At 39.9% G+C, this 24455-nt stretch overlaps 4 protein-coding genes across 4 annotated transcripts in view; all 4 read right to left on the reverse strand.

Moving 5' to 3' along the window:
• Positions 1–5047: 5047 nt before the first annotated feature.
• Positions 5048–6572, reverse strand: LOC134814136 (ubiquitin carboxyl-terminal hydrolase isozyme L3-like). Its single transcript, XM_063822175.1, has one exon. The coding sequence runs from the start codon at positions 6465–6467 to the stop codon at positions 5796–5798; it is 672 nt and encodes a 223-aa protein (XP_063678245.1). The 5' UTR covers positions 6468–6572; the 3' UTR covers positions 5048–5795.
• Positions 6573–11566: 4994 nt separating this feature from the next.
• LOC134814044 (ADP-ribosylation factor-like protein 1) overlaps positions 11567–24455 on the reverse strand; it is a 36322-nt gene continuing 23433 nt past the window's right edge. The window contains exons 2-9 of the mRNA XM_063822038.1: positions 20598–20622; positions 20261–20363; positions 20016–20050; positions 19128–19209; positions 18784–18895; positions 18532–18579; positions 12506–12639; positions 11567–11690 (exon numbers count right to left, since the gene is read on the reverse strand). Coding sequence (XP_063678108.1) covers positions 11660–11690; positions 12506–12639; positions 18532–18579; positions 18784–18895; positions 19128–19209; positions 20016–20050; positions 20261–20363; positions 20598–20601 — 549 coding nt within the window. The 5' untranslated portion in view covers positions 20602–20622 and the 3' untranslated portion in view covers positions 11567–11659. The remainder of the gene's footprint in view (positions 11691–12505; positions 12640–18531; positions 18580–18783; positions 18896–19127; positions 19210–20015; positions 20051–20260; positions 20364–20597; positions 20623–24455) is intronic.
• Positions 20947–22436, reverse strand: LOC134813968 (luciferin sulfotransferase-like). Its single transcript, XM_063821922.1, has one exon. The coding sequence runs from the start codon at positions 22283–22285 to the stop codon at positions 21251–21253; it is 1035 nt and encodes a 344-aa protein (XP_063677992.1). The 5' UTR covers positions 22286–22436; the 3' UTR covers positions 20947–21250.
• On the reverse strand, positions 22678–24185 carry LOC134813969 (luciferin sulfotransferase-like). The gene is given in 2 exon segments (XM_063821923.1): positions 22678–23694; positions 23697–24185. Coding segments are annotated over 2 exon segments (918 nt in total). The 5' UTR covers positions 24106–24185; the 3' UTR covers positions 22678–23185.

The raw sequence follows: 24455 nt of genomic DNA on the forward strand, positions 1-24455 counted from the left end.
TGCTGAGCCTCTTTAGGTGCTCTTTTGTTTATAGATGTTATTATATATTTAAAGAATATCATTCTTTTACCACATACATAAGACTTTGCCGTAGGGTATACAAAAATGTGACCATTCATCAATTTTCAGAGTGCTGTATCTGTACCCGAATAGAAATAAAGGATTTTAATGACACAGTTTTCTTCCGCTCTGAAAGTGAACGAATTACAAAACAGTCTCGAGAATTCCTCGCCCTGCTGCAGAAGATCAATCCTGGGTTGTGCTCACCAAAGCAAACCTCTTTTTGTGTGTATTCAGTGTCTTAACTATGTAAAAGACAACTATAACAGGGTGAGTGGTTTCCTCCTGTTTTACTAACATTTAAAAACATCAGGAGGTGACCGGGATTCCCGGTACCGGGATTGGCAATTTTGAGCTATCCCGGTCCCGGTCCCGGTCAAATGCTGATTTATTTATTTATGATCCCGGTCCCAGTCCCGGTCCCGGTTAATTCGGGATTCTTGGTCCCGGTCCCGGTCCTGGTCCCGGTCAATCACTCAAATTTGCCGGGATTTTGACCGGGATCTTTTACATAATTTCATTCACTGTGATTTTAAGTTTTTCCTTTCATTCATTGTGAATTTCATCTTTAAACATCCTCTGAGCCAAATACAACAATGTTTAAAATTGCTTAACAAGTTTGAGTAATAAATTATGATCATGAATTAACCAGTAATCGACCGGAATTCCCGGTACCGGGAATCCCGGTACCGGGATTGGCAATTTTGAGCTATCCCGGTCCCGGTCCCGGTCAAGTCACATTTTTCATCCCGGTCCCGGTCCCGGTAAATTGATAATCTCAATTTTGAGCTATCCCGGTCACGGTCCCGGTCCCGGTCAGGCCTGAAATCATGTCCCGGTCACCTCCTGAAAAACATTATTATTCAAAGGTAAATAGACAGCGAGTAGTAATTTTTAATCCATTTCTATCGGATTTGATTATTTGTTTAATTGAATAAAGTATTTGCAGGTGTACAGTGCTGTATCTTAAATTGACGAATCCTCTTGTGATGAAGATTGAAGAAGCTATTGCCATCCAAGTGGAAAAAGTCCCGCCTTTGTCACCCTCCTCGAATAGAACTAAGAAAATGTGGAGACTTTCTTCATTTAGTTCCAAATCAAGTGGACCAGATGTTGATTTGTTTGAAATGGACTGAGACTTGTGTTTCATATGCCAGGTTGAACAGGTTTGTGTGAAACTTTTGCTCGCAAATCAGTATTACACTAATTGCATACGTTGCTCTTTTCTTACTCTCTTATCTTAGTGCTTATCTCTGTTGATTGTAACGTGCAGCTACAGTGGTTTGTGTATCACCGTGTTACACGACCATGACCATCCCGCCCAGCGAGTATGGTGAAAAGGAGATCAACATGTTAAGGGGTGACTCAGTTGAACTTCTCAGCAAGGCTATGTACGAGATGGAGATCACAGCAATGAAGCAACTATCCCCTTCGTGCGTGAGAAGATGAACAAGGACACTGCGTGTAACTTGTTGCACGAGGCATTAAGATATTTGGAGGAGTTCACTGGTGTCGTATCCACGGACTACAAGATGGCCTCAAACTCAGTTAAACATCAGATGTTCGAGACACAGGAGACCATCATTAAGCTGCAGTCAGAACTACTAGCCTGCAAAAATGAACAGTTGGAATCGTTGCAGACGTCAGTTAAATCGTCAGTCGGAGAGTCTGTCAAGGCTGAATTCCAATCATTCAGCTCGGTATTACAGGCGAATTGCCCAGAATCTCAGAAGCCTGTCAGTTCTGAAATGATCAAGAAAGCTGTGAAAACTGTGGTACAGGAGGAAGACCGAAACAAAAATCTGATGATTTTTGGTTTATCGGAGCAGGACAATGAGGAGCTCAGCACCGTGGTCAGTGAAGTGTTCTTAGCAATCGGAGAGAAACCCAGAATCGAAGCTAGTAGAGTCGGAAAGCTCAAGGGTATAGGACGCAGCGGCGGAAGTCACTGCGGCGGTGGACGGCACAGCGGAGGACGGTACAGCGGAGGACGGTACGGCGGTAGTTTCCAAAAAGGTTGGACGGTACGGCGGATCACATGACACCCACTTTACTTTGGACAGTACGGCGGCACTAAAAACTGTACTTATAAGATAGACCTAGCACTGCTAATATAACAAAATCGATTAGCTATAAAAAGTTCTATTTTCCTCTTTGTCACTTCGAAATTAAATTAAATTAAAATTAAATTAGATAAAGTGTAACATATACATTGTGATTACTAAGAGCAGTTCTTGTTCCACTTTCTGGTTCGTATCAGATCACGTCTGCACAACGGTGGTTAAGCGAGTGCACGATGAGCTTGTTACGGTGAGATCTCATATCACTACGCCGAGATGCAATGGGTAATAACAAGGGCATGAGAACACGTCACGAGGGATCGCATCCAGAAATCTGATCAACCATAGCCAAGAAGAGAGGTTGCTCAGTGAAACGTAGATAATGATAGAGGCAAACAGTATATAAAGCTTATATATAACTTTTTGATTTTCAACAACTCAATATTCTCGATTTACATTGTCTGCAAAGCCCTGAATAAAAAAATGAACAACTAAACTAACAAGAATTATACAAAATGATAAAGAGAAAAAATAAAACTTATAATGCGAATCTAGAACAAAACTTAGAAACAAGTTGAATGTGTAAGTTCTGTCTTAGGTACAGTTTCTAGTAATAGCAGTAGTACCGCCGTACTGTCCAAAGTAAAGTGGGTGTCATGTGATCCGCCGTACCGTCCAACCTTTTTGGAAACTACCGCCGTATCGTCCTCCGCTGTACCGTCCTCCGCTGTACCGTCCACCGCCGCAGTGACTTCCGCCGCAGTGACCGGTTCCCAAGCTCAAACCTGGCAAGGCTGTGAGACCAGTTAAAGTGACTGCGGCAAGTGCAACAACTGTTAATCAGATTCTCGCTAAATCGAGAAACCTGCGAGCAACGGAAAAGTTTAAAACTGTTTTTATCAGCCCAGATCGATCTCCAGAACAGAGAGCCAAGCAAAGAGAACTCGTCAGGGACATGAAACGACTGGTAACTGAGCAGCCTGATAAGCTACACTTTATCAGAAACGGTGCTATAAAGAGTACTGATAAGACTAATAAGACTGTAGAATGAGCTTGTGTGTTTTTAATAATTGATTATTATTAGTGTATTCAAGTTTTTGTTGTGTGGAGGATGTTTTAACTCACTCTTGTGTGCCCAGTCTTGCACTGTCAGTATTTCTCGACACTTTGAGCACACAAAACTGTCAGTTTTCGCGACAATTGTCAGATTTCGTTTTCAGTTCTGTCAATTTCAAGCGCTACTAGCTCTACTACTAGTAGTCTACTTCAGCTCACATTAAAGGGAGTTTTCGTCGTGCGTGTAGCGCCCTTCAAGTTTAACTTGGACGGATAGGATTTATAAAACTTCTAATTATAATATGTATACTATATTGTATTTTGTATTTATGTATTTTAGTAAATGGTCATTAGAACCACCGGCACCGTCCGGGCCCAAACATAATTATTATACATATTATCTCGATTTAATTTTAAGAGTATGAGAGGTTATTCTTCTTTAACAATACGAATTTCCCTAGACGTTAGAAACGAAAAAGGATAGTCTGATTCAAGGAAAAGATAATAGTTTCTTCGTCGATTTTGCAACATACTATCTGTGGACATCTACAGAAATCGTCAGGATCTGTGCAACATCGATGTTAATCCTGATTCGCACATGAACAAGTGCCCTGTTCTTAACCCTGAGAGTCTCGGAAAATATCTCTATAGCAAGCTAGGTAGATATCACAAAACATGTCGTTTGAGGTACAGCAACTCGAGGGTGAAACAATTGAAGGGTAAATTATCTGAAGCTGTAAGTTTAAAACCTGTCTCTAAGGCAGGTTTTAAAATGGAAAGACACGTGTCCACGCACGACAACACCAATGCTGCATTAATGAGTGCAGGTATTGATACGGACCTTTTAACTGGAGCAGGAGAATGTTTTACCAGAACTGTACCTCGTGTCTGACCTGAAGCTTAAGTACAATGACTATGTGACGTCTAATTTATCTGAGAACGCTGCAAACTCCAGCAATGTTTAATCTGATCACATCAGTTTTCAGAAAGACAATGTCGGTAAGACGAGTTTGTTTCGACAGCAGGATCGTATCTAATCTTGCCGCAACAATAGATGCGGATAGAGATGATAACACTTTAACAAAGACAGCACTCTTAAAGGAGATTAGAAAAGAAATCTTTCAATGTAGAAACGAATTCTATCAGAAGATTTATCTTCAAAAACATGTTCGATTTACTGATCGGACTGTAGAAATATAGTGTTTATGTGGATTAATCTGTTAAAGCAGGGCTATTGTATCATTTTAACATTAACTTTGCATAGTGATGATACGTTTATTGTGTCTCTTGTGATTATCTATTTCTACAGTGTTATGGTACCACGAGGTTTCTGGCGCAGTGACGCGCTTTCGAGCAAATATCGTGCTAGATACGTCACGCGCCGCAACCGAATCAGATTTAAGTGCACTTTTTCCATTGTAAACACTACATACGACGCGCAACACGTTCTACGAGGTCGAAATTTTCGAGGTCTCTAACACCGGAATGGAGCAATATTTAGACGATCTGACACTTTCTAGGGCTTAAGCAACCTAAGAGAAATTAGGGGAACAACTCAAAAAAAATTTTTAGTCGATATTCCGGTGTCTGTAGATGTCCGAAGTTTTGGCAGTAAAGTGCTCACAACACAGCTTCTGAAGGCTCTAGAAGGTTCCCGATACCGTCAGAGTGTTCAGTACACTCCATTCTATCATATAAGAACCCTAAAAGAAGTCCCAGGGCTCGAGCAAAGAAGCGTGATATTTGCCCGTAAGAGCCTCTACTATAAACGCCGCGCGCATTATTCAGCGCAGTTATTTCAAGACGTTTGCGGAGTGTTACCGCTTCATTCAGATTCAGATTGATAAACAAGCAGAGTTGATAAGCGTTCATTTGATCAAAGTATTGAAAGTTACAACAGTTAATTTACGATGGCCCATTCTTCCCCCGTGAAAGACACACCCGTCGAGGAGACGAAAGCGGAGGAAGTCGCAGAAACTACACCTGAGACAGACGATGGTGAGAAGAGATCAGCTGAAGTATCCGAAGACGAGCCGCAGACCAAGAAAGCCAAGACCGAAACCAACGGAGTAACAGATTCCGAGGATGATGAATCGAAAGATGAAGAAGACTCTAAGGATGAAGAAGACTCGAAAGATGAAGAAGTCAAGGAAGTCGAAGAGATTGAGAAACCAGCTGAACCCGAACCGGTGAAGACTGTGGAAAGCTCAGCAGACATCAAAAAGGCGGAGGCTGTAGAGGCTTGAACAACATGCACACTCCAGATTCTTAAAGTTGACATCAGATAGATTAAATTTGTATTTATTTGTTTATTATTCAGATTCATTTTGTAAATAATTCCCTGAAGTTATCTCGTTTACTTTGTTCAGAGAAGATCGGATGTAACAATATAGCTTGCTGAGATCGAATTTGTTTAAATGCTGAAATTAAATCGAGATGCCTTCATGGTTTCGAAGTATACAAATTAATTCCGATCTATGGCAAGAATATCGTTAAATCCTACTTCTTCTACTCATCTAAACCAAAATTTACAAATGGAAACTACAAATACTTTGTGTTATCATAGAAACTGTCGATTTTAAAAGCGATCTGTGATTCATCAAACATACAAAAATAAATTCAATCAGTTTTGCTCAATGCAACCACTGTAAATCTCATTTCCTGCGGATCACAGGCCATATAAGCTTGACAGGTTCTGGCTGCCTTACTTAAAAGTTCATCACTCTGACACGGTCCCCAACTAACCGCATTTGGTTTCCTCCCGTCCAATTCATACATATAGCCATCGACACGGACAAATGCCACAAAATGAAGGTTGATCTTCTCGTCCGCACTCGGTGCAGCAGTTTGTCCTGAAGACGCAGCAGCTGCGTGCTTGCTGGCTATCACATCGCTGTTCTCCAACAAAGCAGCTCTCGCTGTTGGATCCACTGTCGAACAGTCACTCTGGAATTTAGTCAGAGTTTCCCCAATAGAAATAACATCTGAATTGTTTAAAAGTGAATGTAGTATGCCCACTGTGCCACAAGCATTTCCAACAGTTTGTCGCATGAAGAACACATTATCGCTCACTACTTTAGTTTCCTCTAGCATCTCCTTCCCTAACTTTTCTGTATTCTCTGAGATAGGATAGAGTAGGATTACTGCAGCCACCGGTTGCGGCACCCACATCAGCAACTCCGGTATTAATCCGAAAACATCCGCGAACTTCCAGGCGCCGGAAACTCCCATTTCCTTCATAAACTTATTCCAGACGTCCGGGTTGCTCTCCATAGGTACCCATCGCACCATGTCGAAATAGCTAAAATAAAGTATTAAGAATGTTTAATGATAAATTTAAAGCGATTTTCTCGTTCATTCTGAGATTTCAGCCGTGAAGCTTTCAAGAAATTATACTACCTTTTTGCAGCTTTGTATATAATCTATGCCATTAAATTGATCGGAATTATAAGTCAATTATTACAATTTTACTGTAGTGAAATGAATTAGATTTAACTTGAAATTCAAAATTGTAGCATAACAATTAAATCTCGATAATTGGGTTTCGAACAAAGTGGGGGGAATCTTAATATAATGGCAAAAGAGCTAATCGAATACAAGAAATTCAGTAGACATCATTGGGGTATTAGTTAATTGAGTTAAACGCGTAATTAAATGCATAAATTGTAACAAATTGCCCTTACCAGAAACCTTAAATCTCAATTAAATATTAAATTCTAAAGTTCTTCAATTAAGGTCAAGTTTATTATGCTACTCTGCTTTACAGATTTGCTACCGGTCCTGTCACAATGCCGTCGAAACAAATATGTCCCAGATATCTAACAAACATTATCGTAGAGAAGCCACGGTTTTTGACTTACCTAAAGACCTGAATAGAGATCTTGATACTGAAGGAGAGGTGAAACGGTAGCATGCCTGGTACTATTAACTGTAGATAAACTTTAATTCTATAATCATGTCGTGCTATACACTCATACAATTATTGAGTGATCCCAAATTCTTTGTAGTTTTGGCGGGAAACCTTTCCCGCCTAAACTTAAATGAAGTGCACAGACATTCAGGAAACTTATTATTTGGGTGTGTAGCGGCACTAAAAGACAATCACAAAAGTACCTTTTGGCTTTGCTTGGTAGTTGGTGCAGTGGTATACTGAGCTTGCACCTTAAAAATCCTCACAAATTGTTGGATAATCAGGCCACATTGCAAAACCTAGATAACATATTGCAAAGCTGGATTCATGTTCGTGCTTTACAAAATTGTAATTATTGAGAAGTTAAAGTAGTTAACACAAGTGCACACAAGTTTAGGACCCAATTAGCTAATTAATTGCCAAAAGTAACTAAATTAAGCCGGATGTGATCCAGTATCCGTGGTAAGAAAAGTAGACTACGCCCAATGATACCTATCTCGTCGTCTCTTAGCAGTTAAGCAAAACTAAACGAAACTCACATCTTTACTATCTTAAATATCACCCACAGAATTAATTAAAAACACAAGGAGCAAAATATCTATTTTCAGGGATAAAAAGCCCGTTCACGTACCAATCAAACAATTGAATTGTGACAGGCTGTTGAAAATTTACGACGTAACAGATTATAAACTATTGTGTATCAACCATCTTTCAAATTTAAACTATCTTAAATAATTAATCATTTTATCGTTATTATCAAAATGTACATTTCCATAGCATGCTTACTAAAATATTAATTGTATCAGAGGAAAAAATTATATCATGTTTGTAAGTTCAAGTTAAACCGAAATTCCCATTCATTACATTGCACTTTCAAAACAAAAATGTTACTGTTAATACTTCAACATTCAATCACTCAAAGTTAATCGCACTTAGTAATAATTCTTACTATATATATACGACGAAACCAGATTTTCTCCCAAAAATAGCAAAACCCGATCAACGGGAAAAAAATGCCCATAAATTTGGACAGAACATCAATGGAGGCATTCAAACCGCCATTCTAAGTCACACGTCGTCGCAGAAGAAATAGAAACCTAATTTTGCTATGCTAAACATAATACATATACAGGGGGGGGTGTCACGTCCGTCTATGTCCGCTTGTCTCATAGAATCCAAAAAGGACAGGACATAGGCGGACATAGGCGGACATAGGCGGACATAGGCGGACATAGACGGACATTGGCGGACATAGACGGACATATACGGACATTAGCGGACATTAATGGACACCTAAATTGCTAAATAAAATGTTCAATTTTTGCTGTTATAGGGGGATCATGTTTTTTGTCCGTTCGGTACCCTATATTTTCAAAACGGACAAAAAATAGAGCGGACAAAAACGGACAAAAATGGAAATAACATTTAGATGCTTCCTCCTCCTACTCTTCCTCCTCCTCCTCCTGGGTCTTCCTGATCTTCCTCAGTCCTCTTACTCCTCCCCTCCTCAGTCCTCCTCCTACTCCTCCTCCTCGTCCTCAGTTCTCCTCATCAGTCCTCAACAGTCCTCCTCCTCCCCAGTCCTCCTCCTCCTCCTGAGTCCTCCTCCTGGGTCCTCCTCCTGGGTCCTCTTCCTCCTCTTCATCCTCCTCCTCTTCCTCCTCAGTCCTCAGTCCTCCTCCTCAACCTTCTCCTCAGTCCTCCATCCTCCTCCTCAGTCCTCCCCCAGTCCCCCTCCTCCTCCTCCTATTCAGTCTTCCTCCTTCTCAGTCCTCCTCCTCCTCCTCCTCCTCTTCCCTCTCAGTCATCCTCCTCAGTCCTACTCCTGGGTCCTCCTCTTCCTGGGTCCTCCTCCTCCTCTTCCTCCTCGGTCCTTAGTCCTCCTCCTCATCCTTCTCATCAGTCCTCCTCCTCCTCAGTCCTCTCCCAGTCCCCCTCCTTCTCCTCCTCCTATTCAGTCCTCGTCCTCCTCCTCCTCCTCAGTTCTCCTCAGTCCTCCTTTTCATTTCTCCTAAGTCCTCCTCCTGAGTCCTCTTCCTCCTGAGTCCTCCTCCAGAGTCCTCCTCCTCCCTCTCAGTCATCCTCCTCAGCCATCCTCCTCAGCCATCCTCCTCAGTACTCCTCAGTCCTCCTCCTTCTCAGTCATCGTCAGTCCTCCTCCTCAGTCCTCCTGAGTCCTCCTCCTCCTCCTGGGTCCTCCTCCTCCTCCTCCTGGGTCTTCCTGATCCTCCCCAGTCCTCTTCCTCCTCCCCTCCTCAGTCCTCCTCCTACTCCTCCTCCTCCTCGTCCTCAGTTCTCCTCATCAGTCCTCAACAGTCTTCCTCCTCCCCAGTCCTCCTCCTCCTCCTGGGGCCTTTTCCTGGGTCCTCCTCCTGGGTCCTCCTCAGCTCCTCCTGGGTCCTCCTTCTCCTGGGTCCTCCTTCTCCTCCTCAGTCCTTCTCCTCCTCCTCCTCAGTCCTCTTCCTCCTCTTCCTCCTCCTCCTCCCTTTCAGTCATCTTCCTCAGCCATCCTCCTCAGTCCTCCTCCTTCTCAGTCCTCCTGAGTCTTCCTCCTGAGTCCTCCTCCTCCTGAGTCGACAGTCATCCTCCTCAGTTCTCCTCCTCCTGATCCTCCTAGGTCCTCCTTCTGGGTCCTCCTCCTCCTCCTCTTCCTGGGTCTTCCTGATCCTCCTCCCTCTCAGTCATCCTCCTCAGTCATCCTCCTCAGCCATCCTCCTCAGCCATCCTCCTCAGTACTCTTCAGTACTATTCAGTCCTTCTCCTTCTCAGTCCTCCTCAGTCCTCCTCCTGAGTAATCCTCCTCAGTCCTCCTCCTCCTCCTCCTGGGTCCTCCTCCTAGGTCCTCCTCCTGGGTCTTCCTGATCCTCCCCAGTTCTCTTCCTCCTCCCCTCCTCAGTCCTCCTTCTACTCCTCCTCCTCGTCCTCAGTCCTCCTCATCAGTCCTCAACAGTCTTCCTACTCCTCCTCCTCCTGGGGCCTTTTCTCCTAAGTCCTCCTCATCAGTCCTCTTCCTCCTGGGTCCTCCTCCTGAGTCCTCCTCCTCCTCCCTCTCAGTCATCCTCCTCAGCCATCCTCCTCAGCCATCCTCCTCAGCCATCCTCCTCAGTACTCCTCAGTCCTCCTCCTTCTCAGTCATCGTCAGTCCTCCTCCTCAGTCCTCCTGAGTCCTCCTCCTCCTCCTGGGTCCTCCTCCTCCTCCTCCTGGGTCTTCCTGATCCTCCCCAGTCCTCTTCCTCCTCCCCTCCTCAGTCCTCCTCCTACTCCTCCTCCTCCTCGTCCTCAGTTCTCCTCATCAGTCCTCAACAGTCTTCCTCCTCCCCAGTCCTCCTCCTCCTCCTGGGGCCTTTTCCTGGGTCCTCCTCCTGGGTCCTCCTCCTCCTGGGTCCTCCTCCTCCTGGGTCCTCCTTCTCCTCCTCAGTCCTTCTCCTCCTCCTCCTCAGTCCTCTTCCTCCTCTTCCTCCTCCTCCTCCCTTTCAGTCATCTTCCTCAGCCATCCTCCTCAGTCCTCCTCCTTCTCAGTCCTCCTGAGTCTTCCTCCTGAGTCCTCCTCCTCCTGAGTCGACAGTCATCCTCCTCAGTTCTCCTCCTCCTGATCCTCCTAGGTCCTCCTTCTGGGTCCTCCTCCTCCTCCTCTTCCTGGGTCTTCCTGATCCTCCTCCCTCTCAGTCATCCTCCTCAGTCATCCTCCTCAGCCATCCTCCTCAGCCATCCTCCTCAGTACTCTTCAGTACTCTTCAGTCCTTCTCCTTCTCAGTCCTCCTCAGTCCTCCTCCTGAGTAATCCTCCTCAGTCCTCCTCCTCCTCCTGGGTCCTCCTCCTGGGTCCTCCTCCTGGGTCTTCCTGATCCTCCCCAGTTCTCTTCCTCCTCCCCTCCTCAGTCCTCCTCCTACTCCTCCTCCTCGTCCTCAGTCCTCCTCATCAGTCCTCAACAGTCCTCCTCCTCCTCCTCCTGGGGCCTTTTCCTGGGTCCCTATATAATTTGATATAATAAGTTAAAGCTATTAATAGCTTTAGTGTGATTAATAAGTCGTTTGTTTTGTACAAGATTATAATACAAGTTGCGAAAAATTCTCAAAATGTTTGTCCGCTAATGTCCACCAATGTCCATCAATGTCCGTCCGAGTCCGCCTATGTCCGTCCGGGTCCGCCTATGTCCGTCCGAGTCCGCCTATGTCCGTCCGAGTCCGCCAATGTCCGTCCGAGTCCGCCAATGTCCGTCCGTGTCCGCCAATGTCCCAAAAAACACGTCCGTTGTCTCATAGAATCCAAAAAGGACAGGACATAGGCGGACATAGACGGACATGACACCCCCCCCTATACATTACTTGCAGCTAACACTAACAGTGACAATCAAGGTATTACAGTAAATAGTGTGTAACTGGTACTGCAAAACAAAAGGGGACGTTTTTCAGAGGGAATCCGGCCACAAATTATTTTATAATTAAAGTGAACAAAAATATAAATATACTTTAACTTCATTCACAATTTACTGCTAGTCTTATAATCATAGTTTAGTTGCCCTGGCAACCGCACTTTTAGGGAGTCCGTGGTAACAAGCGGCACGTGAACTTTATCACTGTTTCGTTTTAATAGCGTTACACAACCTAATCGGGGAAGAGTATTAGTTGTGGGGTATTTCGTAGTTTTAGTTGTGGGGTATTTCGTAGTTTTAGTTGTCGCTTAAACGTGATGTATTATGTAACATAACTCATTAGAATGTAATAATTGTACACTCAATGCCCCCCTCACAGTTTGCAAGATTTGACAATGCTACTTAACAACGTAAACTAAAAACTTTCGATAAACGATAGCACTCGACAATAGTTGGACTTGTTATGTATCAACACTCAACAGCTATAGTTAGTAAGTACTGTGTTTACACAATACACTATACAATGTATACATTACACTATACAATGTATACATTACACTATACAATGTATACATTACACTATACAATGTATACATTACACTATGAAATGTATACATTACACTATACAATGTATACATTACACTATACAATGTATACATTACACTATACAATGTATACATTACACCTTACAATGTATACATTACTTAAACAACTGGATCAGTTAGCGGAAGTTCGGGCCGATTATTTTCACAGCGCTTAGAAAAATGTTAAGTTTACTTCGGACATTACGAAAACTATGCCCCATGTGCATGGTTTCATTTGCGTAACCCGCATGTGTGGTTACTGGTTATCGGTTGAACGAATGGTCGAAACTTGAAGGTTTTGTCAGTATGATTTCAAATTTCGACCAATAAATTTAATATCCAATGTCTATCACAAAATTTGTAATATTCAAAGAACCATCACAAATAGAAAATGTTAAGTGGTTATTATTGGTCGATGCATCCTCCGCAGACAATTGAAAACGTTATACAAACAGAGACTTACCATTCCATGGCCTCCTCCAGCCCGAGTCCCCCCTTCACAGCTGAGGTTTTGAAAATGGCCCACGTCCTCGTTTTAAGTGCCGACAAGCCCAATTCTTGGGAAACTTCTGTAGGTGTCATAGCGCCCTCTATGTCCTGCGGAGGAGTTTTGTTAGTAGCTGCTGTAAAAAGTGAAGGGTCATTAGCTCATAATGACCAATTAAGAGCAATTAGCTGCTTCAGTCACTGTCTGTTCATATACAGGATACTTCTAAATGTAAAATATTCAACGCACAGATTGTATACAGTTATTTTATATTAGGATTGTAAATTACCTGATTCAAATTCGCTGGACTAGCAGTTTTTAATTTAAAATTTGAGGATTTTCACACAAAAATATCCATATTTTCTAGCAAACCTCGCAACCTTGTGAATTTGTTATAAAACTGTCTCCGCGTTTTATACATACGCGTTATAATACGCTGCATGAATAGGCTACTGATTTGAATCTGATCTATTCTTAACAATACGATGCAAGTTATAAGTCTTCGATTAGAATACAACTTCATCATTTTAATCCTTGAATAGTGAACAGGCCCTAAAAGTACAGATTCGTTTACACAGTTTATTAGTCAGACATTTAAACTGGTAATCAGAATTTAGGTTGTGACAGTTTACCATTAGATAATGTGATCTTTAACGTCTTCTGAGTGTTCAGTATAACTGTTTAACGCACAGTTATAACTCATGGAAATCACAGAGAAAGGGTAATTAGGCAGCCCCAGGGCCAGGCCAACAAAGCTCGGTCGCACGTGATCGATGCAGTCACGTGGTCGATAATAAGCCATTATTTCACTGTCAGCACAGAATACATTATTATATAGGAGCAGTTAAAGTTGAGGATACATGGAACTTATCTGTTTGTTTATTTTACTTTTTGATTTATGTTAACGCTACCACCCTAAACTTTAAGATTCCCCTTTTTCACTGCCACTAAATTTATAACTCTCGGCTACTCAATCTAAAATTCGAGCTTTTGTTTTTGCTGAGCATAGTGGTAATAGTGGACAGTGGTGGTGGCCGTGTGTGTACAAACAGTGCAGCTTGGTGGGAGAGAGAGAGAGAGAGAGAGAGAGAGAGAGAGAGAGAGAGAGAGAGAGAGAGAGAGAGAGAGAGAGAGAGAGTGTGTGAGAGAGAGAGAGAGAGAGAGAGAGAGAGAGAGAGAGAGAGAGAGAGAGAGAGAGAGAGAGAGAGAGAGAGAGAGAGAGAGAGAGAGAGAGAGAGAGAGAGAGAGAGAGAGAGAGAGAGAGAGAGAGAGAGAGAGAGAGAGAGTCAGGGAAGGAGAGCTAGAGAAGATACAATTAACTGGCCCACCTCTCCAAATTATTCCATAAATGGGAGCAGGATGTAAACTGCCCACCACGTGCATGCGGGATGCAATGCTCTGGATGGTTGCTCCGTCCCACGTGTAAACTTGGCTGTTTCCTGATTGGCTGGGAGCGGAAAAGCGGGAGATTGGCCCGCCGGGAGACCAGCTTTGAGCTGCGTGTGAGAGGGAAACGGTACAAATGCGAGCACCGAGATAATGGGTGAAGATACTGATCAGTGATTGGCTGTGGTGTGTCACGTGATTCGCTGAGGAAGGTTACATTGGAGGGTTGGTGTTGACACTACAGGAGATAAGCATGCAGCCAAGGTGATGAGTATGGCTTTAACCCGTTCACAAATATTGGCCAGTAGTTTACACAAAATATTGTCAATAATACTCAATTGCACTCTATCCAATGCAATTAGACAAAGTTTTCAGTTTTTGACAGCAGCCTAGCACACCTAATTAATGAAAATATAGCAAAAGTTGGTCGACGAGTAGTAAAAATGCTGACAGTTGAAGTTTACGGGGGTATGATTGTTGATTATGTTGCAATTGACAGTATTGGTGAGATGGTGATGTGCTGTTGTAACTAACTAGCTGACTACTGAAGAACATCCGATTAAGTGTAGCTGAATTAAAGTATAAAATTCTTTACCAAGTAACCGTGTTTCGGCAAAATTCGCTCGACTGACCACTTTTGCCGCAAGTATAGTTTTCCAGGTACAATTTTGTCGGATAAGGGCAGGGAGGTCACAGTGAATGAAATAAACAAGTCTTGTCATCTAATTGTAATACATTGATGTAAAATTTATTTGAATTTTGAAATAAAAATTATATATGCAGCCATGTAAAATATATCTTAAATTTCCAAATTTTTTTGCAGCTAGTTCAATACGAGCTTTTAGAAAAGCTCTTGGGAATTTAAATGTTTTGTTATCTTTCAGACCCCAATCGCTGGCAATATTGACAGGTGTTTAATCGGTCCGCGTTTTACACTTCCTTGTCATATACCGCGCGCGCGGATACGTCTCTCATACCGAAAGTCTCAAATTTTCACTCAACTTTGACAGGAACAAAGGAGGCTTCGCGCGCACAAAGACGCGACTTGCAGTTTTAGATCGATTAAATAGTGCGTCGTTCTTAGACAGAAGTAATATTATACAGTGTACAGAGAACCATTTACCAAGCTAAAAAGCCAGTAACAATCAATTCAAGACAAGACCAGTTTCAGTAGAAAACAGACAAAAAGCTTATAAGCAAGTATATTCAGTATTCACATTGCATTATCTAAAAGAGTCGTTTACTCGACTGGCGAAGTGTAAATGATTAACTCTCTTTGTGGCAGACGCTAGATTTCCATTCACTGCAATCTTTGATCAGTTCACTTCATAATTTAATGCTTAAGAAACCACTTGTGACTCAAATTAATTACTATGCCATAGAATTAAGAACATTAATATGACTAATGACTGATTAACTGTTTCATCCTGTTGTGTTTTGCTCTAGATACACACTTTTTTAGAGATTTTGCCGGCGTATCCTCTAAAATCACCTTATTTGTTCAATTTTAGGGAGGGGCACCCAAAGGGGAGGGGGCGCCAACAAGGGGGCGCTTTTTCGGCGCCAACAGGCAACGTTACGCCACTGCTTCGCAAAGTTATTTAATTTGTTGTGGAATTAAACGGGGCGACCAAATCACAAATCTGCGGAATTATCAAGATTGTGCGAAATTGAAGACCCAGAGGCCAGAGCCTAATAATGATTAACTTTAACACTAACAATGTAGTCTTCCGAAATACCATAGCATCATGAGATGTGAATTGGCTGTGCTAAATTTGTACAAATCAATCTAGGACTCAACCCCCCTGCTCCCCCACTGCCCTCGAGTCGTAACCTTTCACCTTCCAAAGGTGAATAGAAAAAATTGAACTATAAATTTATTAATATTTGCTTAGTTGATAAACGTGGGTAGCCACGAGACAAACAGTTGATCACGTTGTGATCTGGAAATTGTGCTTCAAAATTCAGATGTAGATTTCTTAAAATTTTAAGTATCACCCCATTCTCGAATCTCGAACAAGATTCCTTTCAGTTAATTTCTAGCCACTGAGCGTCTACACTCTACATGACTGGTTTTTGAACTTTCTTCATTTAAATCTAGAAAAAAACAGGGCTTCCCGAATCAAGAAAGTCGAAACGTACACAAGAGCATTTTTATAGGTGGCGAAGACAAATCATATTGTAAATAGACCAGAGCTTGACACATTGAGTGAACGGAAAAATCTTTAAACATTTTTAGTTCCTATTCTGTAAACCTTCTCCCACGACTGGAACCTTCTCCCACGACAAGTAAACAGCCACTAACTGATCTAGTATCACTTGCTAAATTTTTGGAGAGGTTTCCTGATACCCCACCAACCAAAGGATACACCGCCATCGCCCATCACAAACAACTCACTCTGGCACAGCATGCGCGCCGAGCGCCCGCGTTTTTGGAAGAAATCAAGTTTAAAGGAAGTATTATGCCCTTTTGCCACACAAATTTTCTATCCCACCTAAAATCACCCGAGAAATCGTGTAAGACACATTTCAATACCCTAAAATGCAAGGGTGATACGATATCACCCTTGTACCAAAAAGGGCCAAATTTTAATGTTTGGGCATTTCAAGAAACATAGGGGGGAGGGGGGGGTGGTCCCCCCTGATTGTGTTCAATTTTATTTTGCCCATAATATATGGTCGTGCCTTCAAATTTTGGGATGCCGCAAAATGTCACTATTTTAGGCTAAAAATCAATAAAATTTCACTTCAAAGGAGTAAAAGGATATGGTATAGGTCTAACTGTTTTAATGTTTGGGCATTTCAAAAAACATAGGAGGGTCGTCCCCCCTAATTGTGTTCATTTTTATTTTGCCCATATATGGTCGCGAGTGCACCTAGAATGCCGCAAGTGCACCTAGAATGTCACTATTTTAGGCTAAAAATCAATAAAATTCAAAGGAGTAAATTTAAGTAAATTTAAGTAAAAGCATATGGTATATGTTTAACTGTGCCATAGAAGCACATTTAAAGTGATATAAACGGAAAATACATACATTTGTGGAAATAAAGTGGTTAAATAGGGATTTTACTGTATTTTGGCAGTCAACATTATAAACTTAACACAAGCTATTCTGATTTAATTCCACCTGAATCCTGATTTGTTATACTATATCTTAACTCTCCGCTAAACCAAAGGGCCTCACTTCTTTTTTTGCAAATTTTTGTTCGTTTTACAGCTCATTTCTTGCACAACACGAACTAATCAACAACAAGTTTCGGGGAAAGGAAGAAGCCCGGTATATCGAGGCAAGATATGTAGATTATAGTGTAATACCAGACATTTTTATGGATACTTATTTTCGCTAATTTCAAAAAAATTAATAAAATTCGCGAATGTTTGGGTCCTAAAAACTCGCGAAAATAAATTGTTCGCACAAATTAATGGTGCGCAGCAGAGGTTGCAGATTATTACAAAAGGCACTTACTTAAGGAATATACCACTGCACGTGCTGCGCGCCGGTTATTGTTTTTACAAAAAGCTACATCCTGATTCACGAGTACACATGGAACGGTGCGTAACTTTTTAAAATGTCATGACTGTAAAAGAATCATTATTCACTGACGATTGGCCGACATCTGTCCGACAGCGACATCTGTCCGAATCCGAAAATAGGTTATTTGGACAATAGTTTATGTCGGATCCTACCGTACGATTTTCTTAAAACTTTCCATAAAGTATGGTGGTTATAGGACGAATAATCTGTGTAAGTTTGAGCGAGTTTCTATGTGCCAAATTTAAGATATTACCTTAAACACAAAAAATATATCCAATTCGGTGGTTTTCAGTGGTTCCAAAGCATATATCTGGAGATCCAACGATACGATTTTCTTGAAACTTTCTAGATAGTAAGATAGCTTTAAGACAAATAATTTGTGCAAGTTTGGATAAATTTCTATGTGCCAAATTTGAGATATCACTTCAAACACACGAAAATAGTGCTGTCGGACAGATGTCGCTGTCGGACAGATGTCGTGTTACCTTCACTGACCAGTACATTGAACAGGCTAGTTATACTTCCGTATTCGACAAAATTGATTTCAATACCTCTCCAGTCATATAAAGTTTGCCAGTCTAACAAAAAAGTCTGGCACCACAGGTTTCTTATAAAGTTATAAGCGGATAGTGGCTGCATGGTAGTTGGATCCATTAAATCCTTTACAAGCTAAGATCCGTGCCCCACCAAAAACGTGTATGGATGTATGAAACATTCCAGAACGACATTCCAGAATAACATCCAAGCCCTTTCAATCTGTCATGAGATGTTATCATTCCGTAAATAGCAAGGAACCCAAGTTGACCTTATTTTCCAGATTATTGAGATGTAAAAATGAATGTACTAGGAAGGGTTTAGTAAAGTATAGTGATATCTGACGCATTGAAATGGTTAATTGCGGCATAGTAATACCATTGATGTTCATATTGTAACGGTATGTCATTACATATTGTAAGTTTACTCCCTTCTCCACTAACCATATATACAGTATACAATATGACGTGTACATACAACGAATATAGAAAAGTAGACAATGAAAAGAAACTGAACCACACGGAAGATATTCACACTTGAACTGACCTGTTTATTAGCGAATACACATAAGATGGCGTCTTTTAATTCTTCTTCCTGGTATTAAACATGAATTATTGACGACGGACAGTCATGTTTATCATTAAATCGGATGAACAAATTCAAATTAAATCCTTCAAAACATAAAAAATAAAACCTGCACAGCTACATATAAAAAGCGTGCTAGCTAACATCAGATGTATATTTTGTCAACTTAACAGTGTTTGGCACCGTATCATTAAACAAAGAAGCACTACAAACCTCTAACATAGCGACTAGCTCTGATTTGGAGATACCTATCCTCTCCCTATCTACACTGTCTACCACATATATTATAGCGTCTGTATTGCTGTAGTAACATCGCCAATACGGCCTGCGAGAAGAAAAAAAAGAGTTCATCTTAACTGTAATACAACCGTGAAAAGCTCCCTATTTCAAGCTTTAAATGTAATACTTCTGTGATTTTTAGTTTTTGGCGGCTAGGGTATACTGTTGGTATAGGAGTCAGGAGTGGTCAGTGTAGGGACACCCGCTGGCTGAAAATTAGCCCCCTTCAATGATTTTGGCGTGATTATAATGAAGATAAATCACATTTGATCATTTACCTTATGCTGGTTTGACCGCCTAAATCCCATACTTGAAACCTCATGTTCTTATAATCTACAGTCTCAACGTTAAATCCGATAGCTGAAATAGTAAACAATTATAAACGATTATCTCTTACTAAAAACTCATAAGTGAACAATACTCCAAACTGTTACATACCTCACGATATAAGGTTACATGAACGATAACAAAAGTTGAGTAATGTCTGATGTCACGTATGTGTACGTGTACCCTGACAATATAATTGACTAGTTGCGTAGATTGAGCAGGTATCAAAACTCGCATTTCTTAGATTCAGATACGTTTGATGAGGTTTAAAGTCGTATAAGTACAGAAAAGTCGGTTGCCAATTAACATCAAAGTTGAAATCGGACACTACTACTTTTGATTTGCTTGCGTGGAAAATCGAAATCGGTGCAGATTTCGCTGGTTTGGCGCGCGTGACGCGCATTCACTAGTATAGCTGATGAGTGTCAAGGAAAAAACTTGAACACGTTAACTTTGATCACTTATAAACCATTCGGCGTCCGCGCGTGACATACGATTAAGTTTTACCACGCATTTTCATTTCTGGTACATGTAATCCGTAGTGGTTCGGGCGGTATATTTCTAGGTGTGTAAAATTACATGTAGAACTACTTATACAACCCCAGCGATAAGCATAAGTGATATCATGTTAATGGACTCAACATATTCAATAAAATAAACACATAAAGAACCGCTGACGAGTGTAATATTTCAATATTATTTATATTAAAGTTAGTAAAGTCAAGCCTATATTATATTAGTTACAGCTCTTTCCATGAGATAACGAAACAAAACATAAGGTCATGCTTTATACTGATTACACATGTAATATATGGAAATAATCTTTTAACAGAACTTACTTGGAATAGTAGTGACTACCTCACCCACTTGTAATCTGAGATGATAAAATGTGAAAAACAAAATACTGGACATGTCACACATCCCCTCATATTTTGAAGGGCTAGCTCGGGTATCGTCTAAATGATATTAATTCAGTATCCTATATGAATCTGGTTACGTTAATACTGTTATGAGTAACATAGGTTTGAATAAGGAATTACAAATAATATGACAGTCAAATAACCTAAATATTAGAAATTCTAACCTGTATAAAATAGTAGTTTTTCCAGCACCATCTAGCCCTAAAATTAGTATCCTTAACTCTTTAGTTCCAATAAGACCAGAGAACAATCTGGCGAACCACTGACCTGGGGATAAGACGTTACCATCTGAAAAAGTTACGACACAGAATCAATAAATAAAATTAATTTGGGGACGGGATAGCGGTATTTCAATCAAATTAGTTGCAAGATCATTGGGAAGTCACTGTCCCGTGCAAAAACAAACTTATGTTCTTTCAAAACACAAAAAGTCATTACACGATTGTTGTGATAATATGTTAATTTTTTAACTGTAAAAATAAGATAACTTTAAGCACTTACCCATCTTGTTATAAAATCTTGCTACCTTATTAAATTAATTGTTAGTTTTCATTATGAATTGATATACCGTATTAAATTTACAACCTATTATTGAAGAGCATCATGAAATTAATTCAGCTAATTTTAGGATTAGTTATTAAAGTTGGTTATTATAAAACAAAATTGTGGTATTCAATCAGTAAGTTTGATATTTATAAAGCAAACAAGAGATCACGAATTTTCAATTTTCATACTTTAACAGAATAGAGCTAAAATAATCTACAAAATCAGACATAAAATAAACTTTTGTAAAACCAAATAATCAAAACTATCAATACAATAAATCACGTAGTAAAAGTGTGGTAGCTATTATGTAAATTATTAGAATTAGAATAATAATCAAATTTAAAAAGCATTACAATAAAAATAGTAAATAATTTAGAGATGTTTCATTCAAATCAGTCAAAAATTATTAATAGAGTGCCCTTCTAAGGACTAAGAATCAAAACATTTAGTATATATAGATAATAAGTTAATGAGTATAAAGTATGGTATAATGGTATGGTGGGTTAAAAGATTGAACTGTGGGCATGAAGGTAACCATTAAATTATTACGAAAATTACATATTAGATACCCACTTTGACATACTAAATAAAGCGATGATATTAAAAATTTATAAACTTGAGTTGGACAACTGACTTTCAATAACTAAACCGGTACAACGACTCAACTCCGCATCTTTTTCCTGAAATTTTTCTGATAATTCATCAGAGAAATAATTCACCCAATCTCCAACAATTCCCTTTCTTACGAAGACAGCTCCTTCATCCTGATTAGAATATCCAACATTCTCACAGATTTTTACATGTGTCTGCTTATTGAGGGTGGGGCTTTGTTTAAAATTCTTGAACGACAAATGCTGTTGAAGTAGAGTCTTTTCGTCATCAGTGTAACTTTTACACTCTAGAAATCCACACATAGCTTCAATGGAAATTTTCATATCCTTTTTCATGTCCTCATACTTCACAAACATAATATTTTTGTATTGAGAAAGGTAAAATGACTCAACGTGCTTCCAAAAGGGGGAATAATAACCACCGTATCCCTCTAAAAATAAACGAGACCACATTTCAAACCCGCCGTTGAACCCTTTCAAGATCTTCCAGTGATGGTAATGGGACACACAGACATCACGAGAATTCCTAAAGACGTGAACTATCTTAGGGGTCTTTTTTCTCATTCTGATCTGGTCAGGCAATAAATCAAAAGGAAGATGTGTTTTGATGATCCTTGGGGATGGCATATCAGCGGCTTGTTGTATGGTATCAGGAAAGTTTACGCTAATGAAATCATCTAGAATCGCAATATGATCGATAAAAATCATCCTTTCATCCAAGTCTATGGTTTTAGAAGTCTTGAAGTCCAGATCGTTCATCAAACACCAAACCATTTCTTGTGTCCATGTTGTTCCACATTTAGGAAATGTGCAAATCCAAGTATCGTCATCCCTCACTTCAAACTTTCTCAGTCTCTCCAAATATTTTTCAGTTTCAGTGATGAACACAAATCCAGAAGGATTAACTCTAATAAACCCATTTTTATAGCCAGAAACATGCTTTATCAGTTCTTGAATATAACTATTTGATGTAATTTCCTGTATTTCATACTTGTCTTCAATTTCAAATAGCAGAGGAGTTGCAGAACTCATTTTCTAAAACCTAAAATCGATTTTCAGTAAAAAAGTTATTTTTTTTGTCAAAAAGCAAGATTTAGGTGCACAGATTACGTTAAAACAGGCCACATTTAATATTTATTGTTACCGACGCAATTATATGGTTCATCTCTAACTTCATACTTTCTCAGTGTCTCCAAATATCTCTGAGTTTCATAGGGGTAAATAAATGCTGGTGGGTTTACATTTTCAAAGCCAGCAGCGTTTTTCACCAGCTCTTAAACAGCAGGAAATGAGGTAATGTCCTCAACAACTTAACATACTGGTCTTCAATTCTAAATTCCATGGACTCTTTCTTAATTGTAAAATTCTGGTGAGTCAATTAAGATAAATCACTAAGTTTTGACACCATTTGTTGTAAGCAACCATATTATATAAGCTAATAAAAAGGCCTTATTCCCAATGATAGAATTATCATCTTCAAAATATATTACTTGAAGTAGCTGCTTTATTAATAACAAGATACGTATAATATGATCACACTTCTCAATGTACGTGACAGCTAGATGAAAAAGGTTGCCAACACATGAATCAGGTCAGCTATCACTGTATTCACTGTAGATTAAAATGTTTAAAAAAATTAAAATGTAAAAACAACATCCTTATAAACTAATCAATTCTTTTATATTTAAAAGCAAAGTCTGTAATTTACCCTCTTAAATTGTCATTAATTAGATTTAGACCTTCTGAATATATGAATCAAAATCAAACATACATAAGTAAGACACATTGACTGCCATCTGCCAATCACCAATAAATTCTTCTCAGTGAAGTTGGTAGTTGGTGATATACCTTAAACAGGGTATCCAGCAAGTAGGATGTAATAAAACGTAAGAGAGTATCGATAGAGATCCATGTGCATTAGTGCATAGACAACTAATCTTGTGGATTGAACTGATTGAACAGTTCAATGTCTTGTTCCAAGAACTTGGCTGACATTTCCTCCGTAAAATAATTCACCCAGTCTCCTACAATTCCCTTCCTCACAAAACCAACGCCATGTTCACTGTTCGATGAGCCTATATTTTCCATGTGCTCAACAAAATTAGCCTTGTTCAAAGTGGGACAACTTTTGAAGTTCTTGACTGACAAATGTTCTTCAAGCTGAGTCTTTTCATCTTCAGTACGACTTTTGCACCCCAGAAAGGTAGTAACTGAATTGATATTGCTCCTCAGATCTTTTTTCATGTCTTCATATTTTAAAAATATGATATTATCATATTCTGACACATAATATGATTCTACATGCCTCCAAAATGGAGAATAATAACCACTATATCCCTCCAAGAATAATCTTGACCACAAATCAAATCCACCATTGAACCCTTCTAAAAGTTTCCAGTGATGATAGAGGGACACACAGACATCACGAGAATTCCTCGAGACATGCACAATCTTCGGGCTCTTTTCTTAGTTCTGATTTGATCTGGTAGCATTGTAAATGGCAGATGAGTCTTGATGATTCTTGGAGATGGTTGTTCTGAAGCAAGTTTTATCGTGTCAGGAAATACTTCGGCTGAGGCCTCCTTTTCTATTGATATTTGTTCCATAAAAATCATCCTTTCATCCAAGTCTATGGTTTTAGCAGTTTTGAAGTCCAGATCGTTCATCAAACACCAAACCATTTCTTGTGTCCATGTTGTTCCACATTTAGGAAATGTGCAAATCCAAATATCGTCATCCCTCACTTCAAACTTTCTCAGTCTGTCCAAATATTTTTGAGTCTCACAGAGATAGATAAATCCTGGCGGATTTATTCTAATGAATCCATTTTTAAAGCCAACTGAGTGTTGCATCAGCTCTTGTATAGCAGGAATGATGATATATCTTCGATTTCATAGTGATCCCCAATCTCCATTTTGGCAGTTGTATCGGGCGTCCAAGCTAATTAATTAATTAAATTATTCTAACATAAGGCAGGATTTTAAATATTACATAATGTGTAAGGAGTAAAACCCCTTTAAATTAATAAATTATGGCAATTGGATGTACCTATAGGCTCTAACTTTAAGTCTAAATCTTCTATTTTCATCGCAATACTACTTTCTAATCCTCTTTTTCCTCTAATATAAGAGCAATGATTGTTGTTCTCAATAGGTCAAACCCTATGCTACTCTTTTGCTGATTAATCCCATCGCCACACTAT

This window comes from Bolinopsis microptera, chromosome 4 (assembly GCF_026151205.1).
Source record: "Bolinopsis microptera isolate Bmic1 chromosome 4, MBARI_Bmic_1.0, whole genome shotgun sequence".
Lineage (NCBI taxonomy): Eukaryota > Metazoa > Ctenophora > Tentaculata > Lobata > Bolinopsidae > Bolinopsis > Bolinopsis microptera.

Excerpts from the sequence above, each read along its gene's own strand:
- LOC134813968 (XM_063821922.1), bottom strand. The coding sequence starts at position 22,285 with ATGAGTTCTGCAACTCCTCTGCTATTTGAAATTGAAGACAAGTATGAA.
- LOC134814136 (XM_063822175.1), bottom strand. The coding sequence starts at position 6,467 with ATGGTGCGATGGGTACCTATGGAGAGCAACCCGGACGTCTGGAATAAG.